The sequence below is a fragment of the Dermacentor albipictus genome, unplaced genomic scaffold (assembly GCF_038994185.2).
Source record: "Dermacentor albipictus isolate Rhodes 1998 colony unplaced genomic scaffold, USDA_Dalb.pri_finalv2 scaffold_14, whole genome shotgun sequence".
NCBI lineage: Eukaryota > Metazoa > Arthropoda > Arachnida > Ixodida > Ixodidae > Dermacentor > Dermacentor albipictus.
In genome coordinates, this window is record NW_027225568.1 from 9344815 (window position 1) to 9363133 (window position 18319).

The following is an 18319-nucleotide window of genomic DNA, read 5'->3' on the forward strand; positions in this document are numbered from 1 at the left end:
TGTGCGATGGTGAAGTGCTTCGTGCCATTTTGTAGAAGCGGCTACAAATCGTGTAAGGAGAAGTACTCGCTTTTCAAGCCACCCCAGGATGACGCAAGGCTCGAAGCGTGGCGGCGAGCAATACCTCGTATGGACCGTGTACTACAAAGAACAGATCGTGTTTGCGAAAGGCATTTTGCTCCCCACTTCATCTTGAAGACGTGGTCAGTGGAAGTTGATGGCCACGTGTTAATGTCCGGCAAGAGAAGAGCGGGCCTTACAAAAGATGCCATTCCATCTATATTCGAAGGAGCGCCGAGCTACCTTACAAAACGGATCAAGAGCCCTCGCAAGACAGCGAAGCGACTATCTGGTCGCGCAGCTTCTTCTTCAGCCTCTCAACAGAGCAGCAGCGTAGTTGGATCAAGACTGCTCGCCGACACGACTCAACCTGTGGCCTCTTCCGATGAAAGCGACTGCGTTGCGAAGTCCTGCGAGGCCTCGCCGTTTGAAACACTCTTCAACGAAGCGGGCAGCATTTGCTTACCTCAGCATTCATGGGCAGCACATCGCACCGACGTTGAAGGGGTGAGAGACATTGCGTTTATTGACGCACAGGTAACACACAGGCAAAGGGACGGTTCTTCCGTAATTTTCAATAGAAAGACTTTACATGTGAAGAGTGACCTCACAGTTGAGGTGCATGTCTTTGGCAGGCCCATTGATTGTGCTGCTGTTGGTGTAAATTCGTTTGCCACGTCGCCATCTGATATCGAAGTCATGCTCCAAACCATTGATAGCCTTAACGTGTGCCGGGGAGGACCGAGTTTAAAGGACTTCCCGAGTGTGCACCCGGAGTGTGCTTCGGTAGACTCCCAGAAGAGCTGGAGACACAACAAGTGCCTACTACTATTGCCTGGAGGAGCTATATGTCATCACTGCAGCGGTCTCGCTGACACCTTGAGGTTGCACGCCGACCGCCAAGCTGCGAGAGCTAAAGAGGAGCGACCGTGGAAACGCATCAGGCTTTCCGTGCAGCCTTCCCAGCAGGAAAAGCTCAAAGCTTTGCGCCGGGCAAAATCAGCGCTCCAGCAGTCACGAGCGCGACTTATTATGCGCAACAAACTGTTGATCAAGCAGATACAGGACACCAGGACAGAGCTAACAAAATTGCAGGACGAAGACGTCAAAGATAAACTCCAGGCACTGGATATGCCACCAGCGCAGCTGCTTTTGTTAGAGGAATGCATTTCAGCAGCCAAGAACACAACAAAAAGAAACCGGCGTTACACAGATGACTGGATTCTCTTGTGTCTCCTTCTACACATACGCAGCCCTGCTACGTACTCTTTTTTGCGTAGCAACGACATTTTGCCTTTGCCACGTGTTAGTACTGTAAGGAAGTACATCAGCATGGTGGGCTTGAAATGTGGTTTCGATGAAAACTTCTTCCAAGCCTTGAAGCTGAAAGTCTCTAAGAAAACTCCCTTTCATCGCCGAGGAATGCTGATAATGGATGAAATTCAAGTGAGAAAAGAAATGGCTGTAAACTCAAAAACGATGACCTACGCTGGTCTCGTCGATCATGGGGAGAGAGAAAATCAAAGCAGTGAGCTGGCGGATCATGGTCTTGTTTTTGCTTTTTCTCCTTTCGGAGAAAATTATTTACAGCCGGTGGCTGTGTTTGCATCGAAAGGGTCAACAAAGGGAACGCTCCTTGCTCAGCTCTTGATTCAGTGTATTGTACATTTAGAGAAAGCCGGCTTGTTTGTCGACGGAGTTGTGTGCGACGGCGCTTCCACGAACCGCGCGATGTGGAAACAGCTCGGCATCAGTGGAATACTCGGACAAGTGGTCAACTGCTTTGAGCACCCAACGGACACTTCAAGAAAGGTATACGTTTTTTCCGACGCACCCCATCTCTTTAAGTGCATCAGGAACCGTCTGCACGACGAGAAAGTTCTCAAAAAAGATGGCCACTTTATTAGATGGTCGTGCTACGACGCTGTGTTTGTTGCCGACAGCAAGAACACTGGTGCGCTTCGAGTCTGCCCCAAGCTTACTTACACCCATGTAAACCTGTAGAACATGCTGAAGATGAGGGTAAAGCTGGCCACACAGTTTTTCAGCAATTCTGTTGCCAAAGGAATCATGTTTTATGCACGCAGAGGTGCGCCAAGGTTGGCTGATGCAGAACCGACAGCTAAATTTACACTTTTTTTGAACGACCTGTTCGACGCTCTAAACCGCCGGTACCCTGCAGAGGGCATTCGGCCAGGATGCAGAGATTTCACTACTCTCCAAACTGCATCTGAATGGCTCGACTCATGGGAACAACAGGTTGTAAACGGTGACATTCCAAAAGACCTCTTTTTGACCCAGTCGACTGCCGAAGGTTTGCGTGTTACGCTGAAATCTGTCCAACAACTTTCTATCTACCTTCTAAAAGACTGCGGTTTCAAGTACGTGTTGACGGCCAAAATGAATCAGGACCCCTTAGAATGCTTTTTCGGAATAATCAGACAGGCGGGAGGTCAAAATGAGCATCCGACCTTTCCCACGTTCTTGCAGTTATACCGCATGCTAAGCATGTATTCTTTGTTAAAACCTCCGCAGTTTGGAAACTGTGCAGCGCCTGATAACAGTCAGGCTGCCGTTGTTACTCTGGCGGATTTAAGGGAGATATATCAGGGTTCAGGTATGGAGCAGCCAAATAAACTGCAAGAATTAAAGCAGAAGCTTGATGGGCTGATCGAAGAAGGCAGCTGGCAATGTGATGACATATTTGAGCTAAACGACTGCGACGCAGACGTTGTAGACTGCATTGTATACTACGTCACTGGCTTTGTCTCAAGAAAACTCGCAAATGAGGCCTCCTGTACGATTTGCAAGGAGGCGCTTGAGGGAACAAAAGGGATCGCAAACGTGCCTGAAGTCGACCTGGTGAACTTAAAAACGAGAGGCAGGCTGACGCACCCGAATATGCATCTTCTTGATCTCTTCAAATACTGTGAGCAGAAGTTCGAAAAATATGCGAGTGACAGGCATGCATTCGATAGGACAATTGATGCCGTTCTGGAAAAGTTCCAGTTTACATTTCCATGCAGTCTTCACAAAGAAGACATGCTTGCGAAACTGATCCACTACTACGTGTGCTTGCGCATGCGTCAATACTGCAGGCAGTTGAAAAGCCAGAAAGACAAAAAGAGCCAGGACTTGCGAAAATTGTCAAAAGTTGTGTGAGCCCGTGGTTCGAAGCGACTGCATGAGCGCTGAAATTTACTTTGCCGTGCCATATTTTCCCTCACTTTATTCTCCCACATTAACCAGTTGTTTCCGGACTTGTGCTTCTGTCAGAATGGTTCAATAAATTTCTAAGAGCTTTGACTTTCATGGAGTGAAGCGTCTTCATGATCTTTGCGGGGCGAGTATGGATATAATTCATGTTAACGTAATATCACGCTCACATCCGTGGCGGTGCGCCCGTGTATCTTTTCGGCATTGGTATGGGTCTTTTCCTTGCACACTGCAGGGTAATGTTCGGCAATATCTAATAACTGGCAGAGTTAGTACGAAGCCTGCAATGCGAAATAAAAGGCAGTGTTTTATTAAATCCATGTGCATGCCATCAATATGCCACGTCGCGCTAGGCCCTCGTATACTGATTTCGACGCTTTGTTTAAAAGAGGTGAAATGTTTTTGTGTAAATAAAGAGGAAGAGAAGAGAGGAAAGAGAAGAGGAAATCTTAAGGCCAGTTAACCACGCATTTCAAGGAAATATAGGCCCAACGCAACGTATAGCGCTCGCGCCGGTGTGGCCCGGTCGCTCGCGGAGCAGGGAAAAGTTGGTCGCGCCATCTGTCGGCTGCCTCCAAAAGTAGAATGTTATGACAGGGCGCTGGGCGCGGGCGCTCTCTCACCTAAACTACTCGTACACCGTGCCTCTGACAGACAAATGAAACATGCGAATTCCATGAAAGATCGCTTTCAAAACGCAAACCGACAGACCCGACTTCGTTTGTTTAAAAACAAACCGAAGTTTTGAAGAACATGGATCGTAATGTGAATTATGTAATATTACTTCTCTAGTCAAGTGTACTCTCTTTAAAGGACTTTGAAAGCAGATAAGTTGCGTTTTTAATACTTTAATGTTGATTAAATTTGTTGCGAACCAGTCCATTACCTTTGTTGCTGCTTCTTGTAAATCAGAAGCTGCATCAGATTATTGATTTGCACGAGAAACTAACACTGTATCGTCTGCATACTGAAATATTTTAATGGGACTGCATTAGAAAGATGATTAACGTAAATGTTAAATAAAAGAGGCCTTAATACTGAACCTTGTGGAACACTGGCTTTGATTGGCGAAAGGCTGCTGTGAAAGTTTTGAACTGAGACATGATGAAACTGGTCCCGTAGAAAATTATGCAGAAGTGACAGAAACAAACCACGGAATCCCATCATCGAAAGCTTCGTTAACAACAAGTCATGGCAGACACTTCTAAATGCCTTGCTCACATCAAGAAACAATGCGCACGCTACATGGTTAGTTTCGAAACAGAAATTCAGGAAATCGGAGAAATGATCCAAAAGCCCCCGAGTGCATTTGCCTTTTATAAAGCCGTATTCCTGCGGTGATAACATGTTGTCAGTGTCAAGGAAGCTATTCATAGTGAACAGCACATGTTTCTCTAAAGTTTGTCTTATGCAAGGTAAAACTGCATAACTGCATAACTGCATACTCACTCACTCACTCACTCACTCACTCACTCACTCACTCACTCACTCACTCACTCACTCACTCACTCACTCACTCACTCACTCACTCACTCACTCACTCACTCACTCACTCACTCACTCACTCACTCACTCACTCACTCACTCACTTGCTTGCTTGCTTGCTTGCTTGCTTACTGACTCGCTCACTCACTCACTCACTCTCAAGGCCCGAGGGCATTACAGAAAGGAGTGGCGAGTACATATGTAGTGGCTGACAGTCTTCTCAAAATTAGTGGTGTCACAGATGGCAGCGATGGAGGCGGGAAAGTTGTTCCAGTCGTCGGCATTGCGTGGTATAAATGGTTGAAAGTAAGAGTTGGAGTTGCATGGTGGTAGCCTCCCCTTCATTTGGTGATCGATGCGAAGTGAAATGTAGGATGGGTGAAAGAACAACTCATCTTTAACAAAGGGATTAGTGCAGTAAATCTTATGAACAGATCTGACTACAGTACGGTGAGGCTTCAATCCTGCAATTGCAAGATGCCAACTAAGTGTAATAATTAAAAACTTAATAAGAGAATCTTTTAGTATTTAGCCATGTGTTCATCGCGCTTAACAAAGTCTTTCTGAGATCAGCACGAACGTATGGCGGAACAACGCAGTCGCACATGAATTGTTAAAATTGATTCGAAAAGAACAAAATTCAACATGTGAACAAAATTACCCTTAACGCGCTTGTGTATGTGTGCGTGTTTTAAGCCTCGGTACGAAATAAAAAACAACAGTCATTGTCAATTGTCTTCCTCAACGTTTGTGTGTACAGATCCTTTTCGCAAATTCTTTTCTCATCATCTTTTACACACTGTCCCCCTTCCCCTGATGCAAATTAGCCAACAAGAAGTTTAATCTGTCTCTTTCTTGTTCACTTCTTGTTACGCCATATGTCTTTATTTACATACTTTTCTTAGAATAGCTTGTAGCATGCCATGCCCCTTGGTTTCTTCATTAGGAGAACTTATAGGCGCTGACGTTGCTTTCACTACAAATTGCACTGTTCAGGTGCCTAACTGATAGCGTTCTCCTAGCTTACTTTTTAATTACGTGCTTTAGGTGTGTGTTGCGATTGCGAAGTTGAATTCGAGCAGTAGTGATATGATATCTTCTCAGCAGAAATAACGTGATAAATAGTTGGGTTGAGATGGTCATTCGCAATATGACCTACTTAATACACCAACATTTTATCTATTAGTCTCGCAAATACTGCCTTTGCGCAGTTTAGACACGAAATTAACGGCAACGCCAATCAATTTTCAGCAGGTTAGAGGGACGACGGTCTCCGAAACTGATGCAAATTCGATATTACTGCAGAGAAAATTTTGCTTTTACACTGCTTCATTTCCACTGTTGCAGAACGTGGCCTGAGTTAAACACTAATAGTTCACCTGGGCAAATTTGTTAATGCGCTACGTTAACATTTCTGTTGATCATGCAAGAAATGTCTGTATCAGCCGCAATTTATAAGCAGAAATTTAACAGTGTTATGTGCCATATGCAATTAGAAAATAGTAGTTTTGTGTAATAGAACGGGCCACCCTAAATGATAACACTGCAGTCGCCATTATCAATGTATTTACAAGTAAAAAAAATATAAATACATGCTGATTCAATTTAGTAAAGAAGGTCACATAAGCGGGAAAACAAATGCTAGACCCTTCACTATTTCACCTACAGCAAACATGTTTGGCGCTTTTATTTACTGATTTCGGCTACAGAGTATTCTGAGAGCGCATCAAAGAAGAAAATGCGCAGCACAATAGACATATAGCGTTCAGCTCCTGACGTACCGATGGAGGGAAAGCTTGCACTTCGATTTCCATAAGCCATTGGCCCCGCAACTTACAGTGCGCAAACCTAACTGTGAAATGCTTGTTTTCTTCTTTACTTAGGTTATCAGTTTCGTGAAAGCATCAATGCAGCCCAACAAGGTCAGCCTGGTCTCAGTGGACGCGCATTCGGAGGACACTCAACTGCTGGAACTGAACGTCGACAGCACGCTCCGGGAACTGATGGTCTCCGTTTCTGGAGATCATCCGAACCTTGTTCTCAGCGATCCTCAAGGTATATGCCACGCCGGTTCGACTGCTTTCTCTTCTGGATAAAATTTACTTCAAGCTTACCAACAAATCCATTTTCTTGTGCATTAGGATATTGGAGCGATTGTTGCCGGACACTAGACTTTAGCGTTCCACGCAATCTTGTAGACGATCGCAAAGTCAATAAGAATACTCGGAAAATGCTTTCGCGAGAACAAGTCAACATGTCGAAGTGTTGTTCCAGGCGGAAGCGTTACTTGTCCGTCCACAACTGAACACTCCAATCTCCTACTTCCTGTGACCCCGTAATGTCGTGTTCGCAGACGGCTGATCTCGGCTTGAAAACATCTTATTTGAGGAAATTTTTGGTTTCATGTGTAGGCCTGTCAAGGCAGTGTCAACACGGACAAGCTTGCAAGTGTTAAAAGGAGAAAACACTTTCTGAAGCCAGTCATCGCATAATACAATTGAGCTATTCCCCCACGGCGCTGTCTTATTTATTTATTTTTGCTTTTGTTTATAGTAAAAATAGAGGAATGCGAACAGAAATTTGAACGAATACGTCAAATTTACTTCACACTGTAAATAACCATTTTACCCGCAGTGGTGGCTTAGCGGCTGTGGTGTTGCGCTGCTAAGCGCGAGGTCGCGAGATCATATCCCGGCCGCGACCGCCGCATTTCAATGGAGGCGAAATGCAAAACGCCCGTGTCCCGTGCATTGGGGACACGCTAAAGATGTCCAGGTGGTCTAAATTAATCCGGAGTCCCCCACTACGTCGTGTCTTGTAATCATATCGTGGTTTTTACACGTAACACCCCAGAATATTCAATTCATATAAATAAACATTTGGACCTCAGCCATAAGTCTTGTCTTCCGCACTCACAAGAGTCTCAATAACGCCTCTAGCCCCCCTAACGTAACTGCTAATCTCGCTGTAGTGTTCTTTTTTCTTCTTTTCTATTTTTGCGAGGCATTTCTTTCGAAGTCAGAGCCAAGGTCAAAGGCGAGGCCGCTACAGGTCGCAGAGTTTGCTTATGATTACATTTATTGACATCCCATCGTCGCTGCATTGCCACTTATAGTCGCAAGCCTCTGTAAATCCCTTGCATTGTCCACTAGTGGCAATATGTCGTCCGCACACATCATCCCAGGGACCTTCTGTTGCATCTTTTGCCCATTATGGGTAAGATAGATGAAAACCGCAGCCACTGCTGATACGTCTAAACCACCTGGTCCGATTTCCCGGACTTAATGATATGGCTGCCAATATAATCAATCAATTCTTTATTTTTATCTATGCTATCACTACCTATCTATTGATAAGTTCCGTAGACTGTCACGCCTCCCCGCGGCCATCGGTGATTTTTTTTCCAAAAAGTGTCGGAGTAACCGCAGGTGGCGTGGCGGTAGCGCATTAGCTTGCTTTCTTCGCGGCGGCCAGTAGGCTTGGATTATCGGTTTTTGCGCATCGTTTGTGCAAGATGAAATTCAAAAGAACTCGCACGTGCTGCGTGCTGCAATGCACGAACAGAGGTGTGGCAAGTGAAGGGAGCCTTCACTCGTTCACCCAAAGATGCGGCTTAGAAGATAGAACGGGTTGTCGAGTTGGGAATTGCCAAGCCGGTCCCACCACCGATGAAAGTGTGCAGTGCGCATTTGGTCGGCAGTAACGTCTTCAGGATTCCACGTAGATAAGAAAATGAAAGTTCTTTGCGGATGTACATCCTTTTGTTTTTCTACGGAATATTGTAGAGTAGTCAACCGGGCACGTCCTTGGCTAACCTCCCTACCTCTCCCTCTTCTTTCTTTCTCTCTCTCTCTTTCATCTGTCCATAACAACTCAATACGTGAAAGGAGCTCGAGAATACCACAGAGCAGCAAAATTGCTCTTTTTCGAGAAACGGCAGCGCGCGAAAGGTAGGCCTTGCGGGCCATCGCGATTAGCACAAAGAAAAAGAGAAAATTCATAAGTCCTCCGACTCTGTCAAGAAGAACGGGCAGCGAAGTTGTGGTGTGTTTTAACTCAATCTACGCATATATGTATAAATAATAATAATAATAATAATAATAATAATAATAATAATAATAATAATAATAATAATAATAATAATAATAATAATAATAATAATTATAATAATAATAATAATAATAATAATAATAATAATAATAATAATAATAATAATAATAATAATAATAATAATAATAATAATAATAATAATAATAATTATTATTATTATTATTATTATCGAAGGGCACAGACAACGAATGCATATTTTCACTGTGGAGTGATCTATTCTTATTCTTTCATGAAGTAGTGACGGGTGCAAGTACCGATGCATGGCAGACGGGAATTACACATTATTTACAACTTCACTGTGAATTACGTAATTAACAAAAGTAGATGAAACTTGGCGAACTGATAGATTCTTCTTAGCCGCTAATCACCATGTAATTTGTTTCGGGATAGTTTTGATAACACAAGAGTTACAACCGTTTTCTGTAACCATTCTCCTTCCGTAGACAGCCATGTAGTGACAGCAGACGGGAATTCTGTTACGTTTACAACTTCACTGTGAACTAATTACCTCGAGTAAATGAAACTCTGCGTAATAATAGAGTCGTCTTAGCGGCCAATTTCAGTATAATTTTTTTTCATGATACCTGCATTAGATTGATAGCTACAAAGCATTCGCGAGAAACTAGAAAATTTTTTCGGGTCGACGCGATCGACCCCCGCCGGCGGGTAGCTATATGCAACTACACTGTAAAAGACAAGCTAACGTACCTTGATAAAACCTTCGCAGTCATAAATAAATTCCAACCCGTGCGACTTCTTCCGGACATGTGACGGACATGTGACGGCACACGCAATGGGCTTCGTCATTCAGCTGCATTTGAATTTCCAGCCAGTTATCCTCCCTTCGATCACCCTGCCTGTTTACCTAACAAATTTTAATCTGTATACTTATCCTTTGTACGTCTGTTCTTAACTCCTTGTCGTCTAACTGTGTTCCTTGCTGGTGTGCCGCTATATTTAATGCCTAATCTACCTTTCTGAGTGTCTGTGGCCCGTCTAAAATATGTGCTGCCCGTGCAGCGAATTAATGTCCCAGTGGTGCAGCTACCTGTTCAGTAAAATGTATTGTCACGCACGAAAGTGCTATCTCCGTGCACTTTCCGGTTGATCTCAATGACTGTAAAGTTCATTGCTATAGCTGGCGTCCAAATGTCTCTGTTTACTGCAAGCAGTGCCCTTTCAATGCCGCTGCACTTTCTTTCAATCTTTGGCACTGTGTAGACTGCGTTCTGCGCGTCTTCGTAAATTTTCGCGAGTTCGTTAACCGCTTTAGTTATTTGCTTCACGAACCCCGTCTCTGCAGTGCTTCAATTCTCCTCCTATTGCCACCGCAATCTGCCGCTCCTTCACTATGTTCAACACGTGTCGCTTGGTCTTTGCCATATGAATTCTCTGACCAGCTCCTCCTGAAGAGCGCTATTCTGCACTCACTCGTCAGCACCTACTTTCTCTCCTATCTCCGTTTCCGTCCTGCGCATGTTCGAATCCCCAACAAAGCCAACTAGGCATTGTTTCCCCTGCTCGCCCAAATAAAGTTGCGATACTGTCCCGTCCTACCCTTTCCTTCTCTTTTGTGTTGTTTTCCACTTTCACCACGTCAGCGGTAGCGCCCTCAGGGCTGCCACTGACGTTTCTGTCACTGCTTCCCGGAGCTTATTCTTTTCCTGCTATAGACAGTTTAGTCGCAAGCCTGGCACACACATCCTACAGATAAAGTTATCGCCTTTTGACTCGCCTACCGACTCAAACCGCGTTTCATCGAAAAGGCAGAGACGCTCGCACTCAGTACAACGGACGCAAAGGCTCCTCTTCCCAGCTATTATTTTTTTTTCTAGAACCTTCGTGAAAAATAAACCTACTTGAGAGAAAAAAGAACGTTCCTTGCCTATACCGCACAAAAAGGAGAAAAAAAATCTTCAAAGAACGAAAAAACATCTAGAGTAATCAGTTTACTTAAATTTTCCAAGAGCTAAGTATATTAAAAAAAAACCAGGGAAAAATGTGCATATCCCACGCACTGTGGGAATCGATGTAAGCGAAGCTTTCCGTGCTGTATGCTTTCATTCAAGATAATTAGCGGTCATGTTGACGGCTAAACTTTAATCTGTTCAACGTTTACTCTAACACGAGATTGGTGAGTTGATGTTAAACGTTACCTTGCGTGCACCCCTGCTTTTTGTCTCTGCGTGCTACACAGAACATACAGGGAGGGATAGGTGTTTGCTTGAGGCGTTGTTCTGCGCCATATTTCATAACCTCTGAGAGGGTTGAGCATTGTCATTGCCTCACATGGCACATCCCAACATGGCAGAAGTGTAAAACTTGAATTGGATTATGAGGCTGTATGTCGTGGCGGACTCCGGATTAATTTTGACACCTTGCTATTCTTTAACGTGTCCCAAAATTTAAGTGCACGTGCGTTTTCTATTTCACCCCCGTCGAAATGCAGCTGCCGCGGTTGGGATCAAATCCACGGCTTCTAGCAGTGCCATAGCCGCAAAGCTAACGCAGCGGGCACAGGAGTGGTGATTTGACGGTCGACCGCTTCCGTAGTGTCGCCTGGACCCTGCGGTGTGCTTTAATTAATGCGGCTCCGCTTTTGCACGCCCTGCGTAGTTTGTCCACTTGACGTATTTACAGGGTGTTTATTTTTCAGAAGTAGCAGCAACGTACTTTATCATACCTTGAAATTAAGCTTATCCAGTTTCCCCGCAACCGCTGTCGTATAGTAAAAGGGTTTACTTGCCTTCTCACGTCACCTCCCCCCTCCCTTGCATGTGAACTGATTCTACTCCTCCCTCCTCCCTACAGTTCTATCGACGTCCCCTCTTGACTCGCACGTTAGTAGAAAGGGAAGCGCTGCAGTTTCTGCAATGCTTCTGAGGGAAGTCACGGATGATCACAGCTGTCAAGAGGCTAATGAGACGACGCCCAGGAAGCTCCAGAGGGCATTGTCCACATTCGGCGCAGTGGTGTGAAAACGAGTTTCTCGTGTCGTCTTTCCTCTCTTACTTGCTCTTGTCATGTATACACACGCTCTGAACCACCGCCAACACGGTGTGCCGGACAGCAGCAGCCGCAGCAGCTGCAGCAGCAGTGGGAAAGTCGAAGGAAGAGGCAAGGAATGTTTCGCTTTAAAACTCATCGCTTTCGTGCGATGCTCCTGTTACGCTGAGCGCCCACTCTGTTGAGAACGCACGTCCGCTTCCTTCGGCTTCACGCGTGAGAATTAAGTCTCCTATTTTTGGAATTTGCTGCCGCCGATGCTGGCACTCCCCCACGCACCCTCTCGCACGCCGCTACTTGCTTTGCACCTCGTTGGTGCACTCGCCGGCACGGGTGCATGCGCTACAAATAGCCGGGGCTCGGTTGCGCTAGATGCGCTTTGTTGCGCGTAGGCCTCTACTTGGCAGCAATGGAACCTCGAAAGCATCAAATGAAAGAGGAGTGTAAGAATGCATAGACTCCGCAGAGATGACATATGCATGCGATGCCTACGGGAGCGACGAGGGCGACGAAATATGCGCGGCCGTAAAACGGGAGCGAGAAGCAGCCGAAAATACAGCGACGCGCCAAGAGGACTTCCCCCGAAACTAAGCGGCTTCGATTAGAGGACGGGTGCAGCCGCGTCCTTGCAAAACCACTTCGTCGTGGACGACTTTGTCGCGGCGTCTAGCGTCTGCGATCACCTCTGGTTCCGATCCGACGTCGTCAGGGTGCCACGGCCCGCGCACGTGCCGATCATCGATAGATCGTCGGGGGGACGCGAGTTCGTTTGGGCTGTGCGCCTCGTACAGGGGCACGATCGCGCGCCTCACTCGAAGCAACGAATTGTGGGACCCCGAGAGGCCCTCATTCCCGCCCCCCTCAACGAGATCATCGAGCGCCTGGTGTGACACGTCCTATGCACGGTGGCCAGTGAGGAACCGTCGAGCAAATCGTCAACCTTGAGGTCGACGTAGAGGAAATGGTGTGCTCGCCCCCCTCCCCCCCCCCCCAACTTGCCACCATCTCCTCTGGTGCCAACAGCAGCAACGGCAGTAGGTGAGAAAGAAGAAGGTTAAAGGTAGTGAAGGCGACTTGGAGTTGGGCGGCAGGGCGTATAACATCGAAAACACAAAATCAAAAATATCTCAAGAAACAGATCTACAGTTGCATCATCGACTTTCGGAAATGCTTCGTATTGAAATGCTTCGACTTAGATTATCATAGAGAATTGCTTAATTCTGCCGTAAGTTTTTCTGTCTTTTTTTTCGTTCCATGACTTTTGACATCTGTGTACTTACTCGATTAAACTAAACAACTCATTTCCCTTGATTCTGCAAGTGGGAGAGACAGTTATTTAGTGAGTAGTTCTTAGGCCGCCTAGAGAGGAAACACCAGAGCTACAAATAAGAGCAGAAGGTTACCATCTTTCTCTTCATTCGCCAGCGCTTGTAGCAGGCACGTACCCAAGAGAGGGCCCGGGGGGGCCCGGCCCCGCCCCCCGAAATTCAGTATGGGACATAAACCTGGAGGTTAACAAAGAAACTTGAGATGTCAAGGACTGTGCAGAAAGCGAAGTAACAAAAATTGTTGGAGATAGCATTAAGGCAGGCAGACAGTGGCATAGTAAACCGTGGCAACTGATATGCTAGTTGAGATTAAGAAAAAAAAAGGAATCGGCAGGCAGGCCATGCACGTATTCGATCACTTGTTGCCAATTCACAACAGGTGATTACATAAGCGTGATAGAATGGATGTCAAGGAGAGAGAACTACAGCTGAGGATGGTAGAAAATTGCATAATGGGACAAAAATATGATGTCTGTAGGCATAGGATGCAATCAGCTCGTATAAGACGGGATTGAAGGGTGAGGCATCTGTTTTGCAGCTAACAAAAATAGGTTTGTGGCGCTGACAGTAGAAACTCGTGAAGGTGTGGGGCCACCTCAGCTGTTGGCACACTAATGAACATGACATTTGGCTCTGAAAAAGAAAACGCCAGTTATGAAAAATAAGGCAACATTGCGCGACATATTCTTTTATTATGCATATTACACTAAAGGCTTCCACAGTTAAGGGCACTTAGTACTAATAGAGCAACGAGCATTTTTCTTTGTAAATAATGGTTTGTATGCGGCTAATTCATTCCAATACACTTTTTTGCAGCAAAAAATTCTGCTGCTGGAGGCACTCAACCGCCTGGTGGCAGTAGGCGAGCACCAGGAACGTGCTCTTGAGAGTGTGGCAGAGGTCCAGAGGGCTGCTCTGCAACAGTAGTATCGGTGCCCTAACTTCTCTCCTGTCAAGCCCACAAAAGGCACCTTATAAAGGAGCTTTCAGTTTAATATTTTGTTTATTATTCAAGAACATGAATAAAATTATTGCAGTAAACATTGTGCTGTGCATATTAGGAGACTTGTAACACGCACTTGGTGTCCCTTCAACATAGGCAAAAACGTAAGACAACCTGTGCCACTCTTGGACCATGTAAATGAAAAATACACTAATGCAGCATACACGTCATTGTGCTGTTTGTTCTTTTTATGTGCAAGAATACAGTGCGTGTTGATTAGCCACAAGACGAACGGTGTGTGTAATTCACAATGAAGACGAAACAGCAGGAGCCTAATAATGCTATCACCTATAGACTGTGTATATGACTGCAACACTCCCCGGTTCAAATGTGCCATTACATGCATGTTCGATACCATATATTCTTTAACATTGTCTTATAATTGCATGTATTGTATTTCACACATCTTAAGCCCTTGCATAGCACACTTCTGATGTATCCATTTCACAGGCCAAATAACTCTACACTTTGTCCTTTTGTGTTGTATGAAAAGCAGCATCCTTTAGAGTTGGATAAAACTTCAGAAGACAGGAGAGGCCCCGCCCAGATGACCAAAGCGCAGCAGCCGATTGCCTCTACGTCTAAAGAAATAGTCCTGCTCAAACGAGCAGGTATTAGTCTGTCCGGCGGCATGGTGTCAGTCTAGAGTGCGTGCCCATTGGTGCAAGCTTGTGTTCACCTGCCTTAAAGTGCAGATTCCGCAGCCTCCTAAAGTTGTATCCGACTATAGAAACACGTAATGCCTTGCACCAGTTGCATAGACTTCTGCAACTTGATAGCTCACAATGATCAGGAGCAGAAATCTATAAAGGCATCCAAGCAAAGCGGCCTGGCCACACTTCCATTATGAGGGGCCGTAAAAAGGTCTCGCCAAATATTCCCATGATGTCCTTGAAAAAGAGGTGGTGTTTGGCAATTCTTTAGAATCAAAAACAGATTAGAGTGAATGTTGTGTAGCAATCAAAACAAACTGAGCTTGGTTATTTGCACAGCATGTAATGGGAGGTAGTGCTTCACATAGGAAACAAACTGCTCTGTCCAGTACAATGTTGAGGCTGGTATGGCACCTATTATGTCAACAGTGTCAATATACAAATTACACTTTTCACGGGCGATTGATTTCACCATTATTTTTGTATGATGGTTCTTTCAATCAGTGCTTGAATTACATGAGCAGGTGGATTTGAAAGCAAAGCTTTGTTTGCAAACCTTCCGACTTCCATAATTGTGTGGCAAGGCACTGGCGTGTTGTCAAATAGCTCACGCTTCCTTGGTCCTGCACCAAAGAAGCCCAATGCTATTTGAAGTTCGATCGCGCAACAATTCAACGGCACACAAAGAAGAGTGACACACACAGCAGAGAATTCTGATGTGTGTATTTCTCTTGTGTCCCGTGGAATTGTTGTGCAATTAAAGTTCAAGCTTCTATACCAATACACCCACTCTTCAACCTCACCAATGCTCTAGTTACTAGGCCACAATGGTGCACATCTTTGAAATTTCCCAACACAAATTAGCTCTCCAAAAAATCAGAAGTGTTAAATTTTGCAGCACAGGTGTGTGTATGCACGTGTCATATTCTTTACCACTAAACTCACAGGAATCAAAGGGGCAAGCATTAACCAGCCTTGCTGCTGCCGTTACCATTATTATCATGACACCAATGGAAAGGCAGTGCCATGTTTCGGTAAAGGGAGTGCCGGAGGGAAAGGTGTGACAGCGAGGGCTTACAATAAAAATAATGGTTACAAGACATGTTCAATGCAAATATATGCTGCATGTCGCTCATCCTACTTTGGCATTGCAGCAAGTGTTTACTCGTTTGAGCATATCACGTTTTGTGTAATCATTGTTCTGAAGCTGTGCAAAAGGTCTATTCACTCTGAAATCTTTATTTTTATGATGGCGGATTAACGACCCACTTTTCATTGGCATCTGCACCACATTTCTCCCGATATGTAATTTTGCCTTGGTGGTTCATGACATCTTCATGTACAGAGAGTTCTGCAGAGCATTGGATGTGCATTGTTCTACTGCTTAAGAATTAGAGCCCCATTATGAGACGAAAATATACAATTTATCCATCCAGAATAACGCCGCCCCCCAGAAGAAGAAGATGCACTGAACCTCTGGCACATGCATCGACAGTGAACAGAGCAAACAATCTGAAGTATTTTCTTCATGCAAGCCAACACACTAAGATTCTCAATGCATTTTCATTTCGCCACAAATGCATAGGCACAACCGGCTTGGCGCAACATCCACATCTCGCGCTGAAACAAGCTGTGCAATGCCTTGCTGTTTCATAGTACGGCCGATAGATTACGCATGACCAAAATTCAGCATTGTGCATACTAAGTAACTTCACCAATGAAGAACCCCAAGTTCTTTATGAGATTAGGATTCATAGGTTACTTCACACAATTTGTGATATCTATTTATACTTAACCTCTTTCCCAAGAAAGTGAGCCATTTGGAAGGCACCCTGACAGACAAGTAGAACAATCGGCAAAAAGTCATCAACCAGCGAAAAAGTCAGTATCATAAGCAGCCGCATGGGAGATGTCGCTAACACAAAATTTATGTCTGCTACACAGAAGTGACTAATTTGGCAATATGGCGTGTCTAAACATTGCTTCAATGTTAATCACAGTAGGGCTGACATTGAAGGCGCCTTAATTCCTACGTACGTTCCGTCGACACATCCGACTACGTTCGTAATGTTCTCAAGAAGTAGGAAGCATTCTTTTATATATGCCCTCTCAGCCGCAGTATTCTGGAAAGCTAGCCACCGCTTACGCACTGCCGCATCGATAAGCGCATCAGACACATCTGTGACACAGTGGCTAACAGTAGTTTGATGGCGTCCAATGTAACGCTCGGCGCCGACGCTTCCCTGAAAACTCCCAGTCCCATAGAAACGGAGGGCACAGATGACTTGCTCTACGACGGTGAGCGAATGAAGCCCGCCACGCTGTCTCCGCAGACGAGAGTCTTCGCCTACTAGCTCGTCACACAGCCAGCGCACTGATGTCTTCGACAGGCGAAAATGACGCTGAAACTCCCCGTCGGTCATGTAGGTGAACGGGTCCAGACGCTCATACTGACGCTTGCTGCAATGAAACAGGCTGCAGCTGCCGCCGCCATGTTCCCGAGTTGAACTCGGAAGGGGTTTCGCGATGTACGAGTTTAGCACGAGTTCACCTGTCAATCAAAACCAGAGGTCACGCCCCGCGCGAGGCATGTAACTCTTGTGCGCGCACCCACTACAGTTGGGCCACGCCCAACTTCCGGCAACAGCGACGCGGTGTCGAGCTGAGAGGCATCAACAATCTAGACCGCCGACATAAAACGCGCACACAACGCACTGTCATCGGTGATGTGCTGAGCACCACTATAAAAAAAAAGCGTTGACTGTCGCTGGCCCCACAACACGGTTTCATTGCCTGCATTGTGGCGCGTAGCGCACAGTAAATAATTATCGGCACGTCACTGTAGCTGCTTGCAAGGCGTCGATGCGCCGAGGGGGACGACGATGCTGAGGAGTGCGTATTGCAGCAGTGGTTTAAGATGGCTGCTCTGTCATCGGTGATGAAACGGAGCCACAGCGTCGTAAACACGATCAGCGTCCGAAAATCGCTCGCTCTTCTAGACCCAGTGCAATGGCATTTCTTCATCACAAGCACTGCGCACTCAACAGTTCCAACACCTCTCTCCGTTCGAAGTCTGATTTTATAACTGCCCACAAGAGCTCTCACCTGCCAAAATGCGAGCGCTGCGGTGTCGTTATGATATCCATCTGCGATCGCTGCTGTCTCCAGCAGAGGTAATCCGCAAGCACCTTCGACTGCACAACACTATATACTGCGTACATGCGCTCAGAGGCGCCTTCACTGGGCAAGCGATGACAAGCGATGAATTGTGTCGCTGGGAAGCACGTACTTTTCGCAATGTATCGCAGAGGCTTCGCGCACAAAGATAAATTAGTACATTTTCACTGAACTGCGTCACTACGCACTCTAAAATAACATACCGCCATTTCGCAGCGACATCCGTTGTGTCGTTTATAGTTCGTAAAGCAGGGGCCTTAATAGCCTAGTGAAACTCCTGC

The 18319-nt window shown here is 45.7% G+C and overlaps 1 protein-coding gene across 4 annotated transcripts in view; it reads left to right on the top strand.

Annotated features, from left to right (window-relative positions):
- Positions 1-18319, top strand: part of LOC135913489 (hemicentin-1-like) — a 708068-nt gene that overhangs the window by 298676 nt on the left and 391073 nt on the right. For all 4 annotated transcript variants that reach the window (XM_065446058.2, XM_065446055.2, XM_065446056.2 and 1 more), the window contains exon 5: positions 6645-6816. In XM_065446058.2, coding sequence (XP_065302130.1) covers positions 6645-6816 — 172 coding nt within the window. The remainder of the gene's footprint in view (positions 1-6644; positions 6817-18319) is intronic.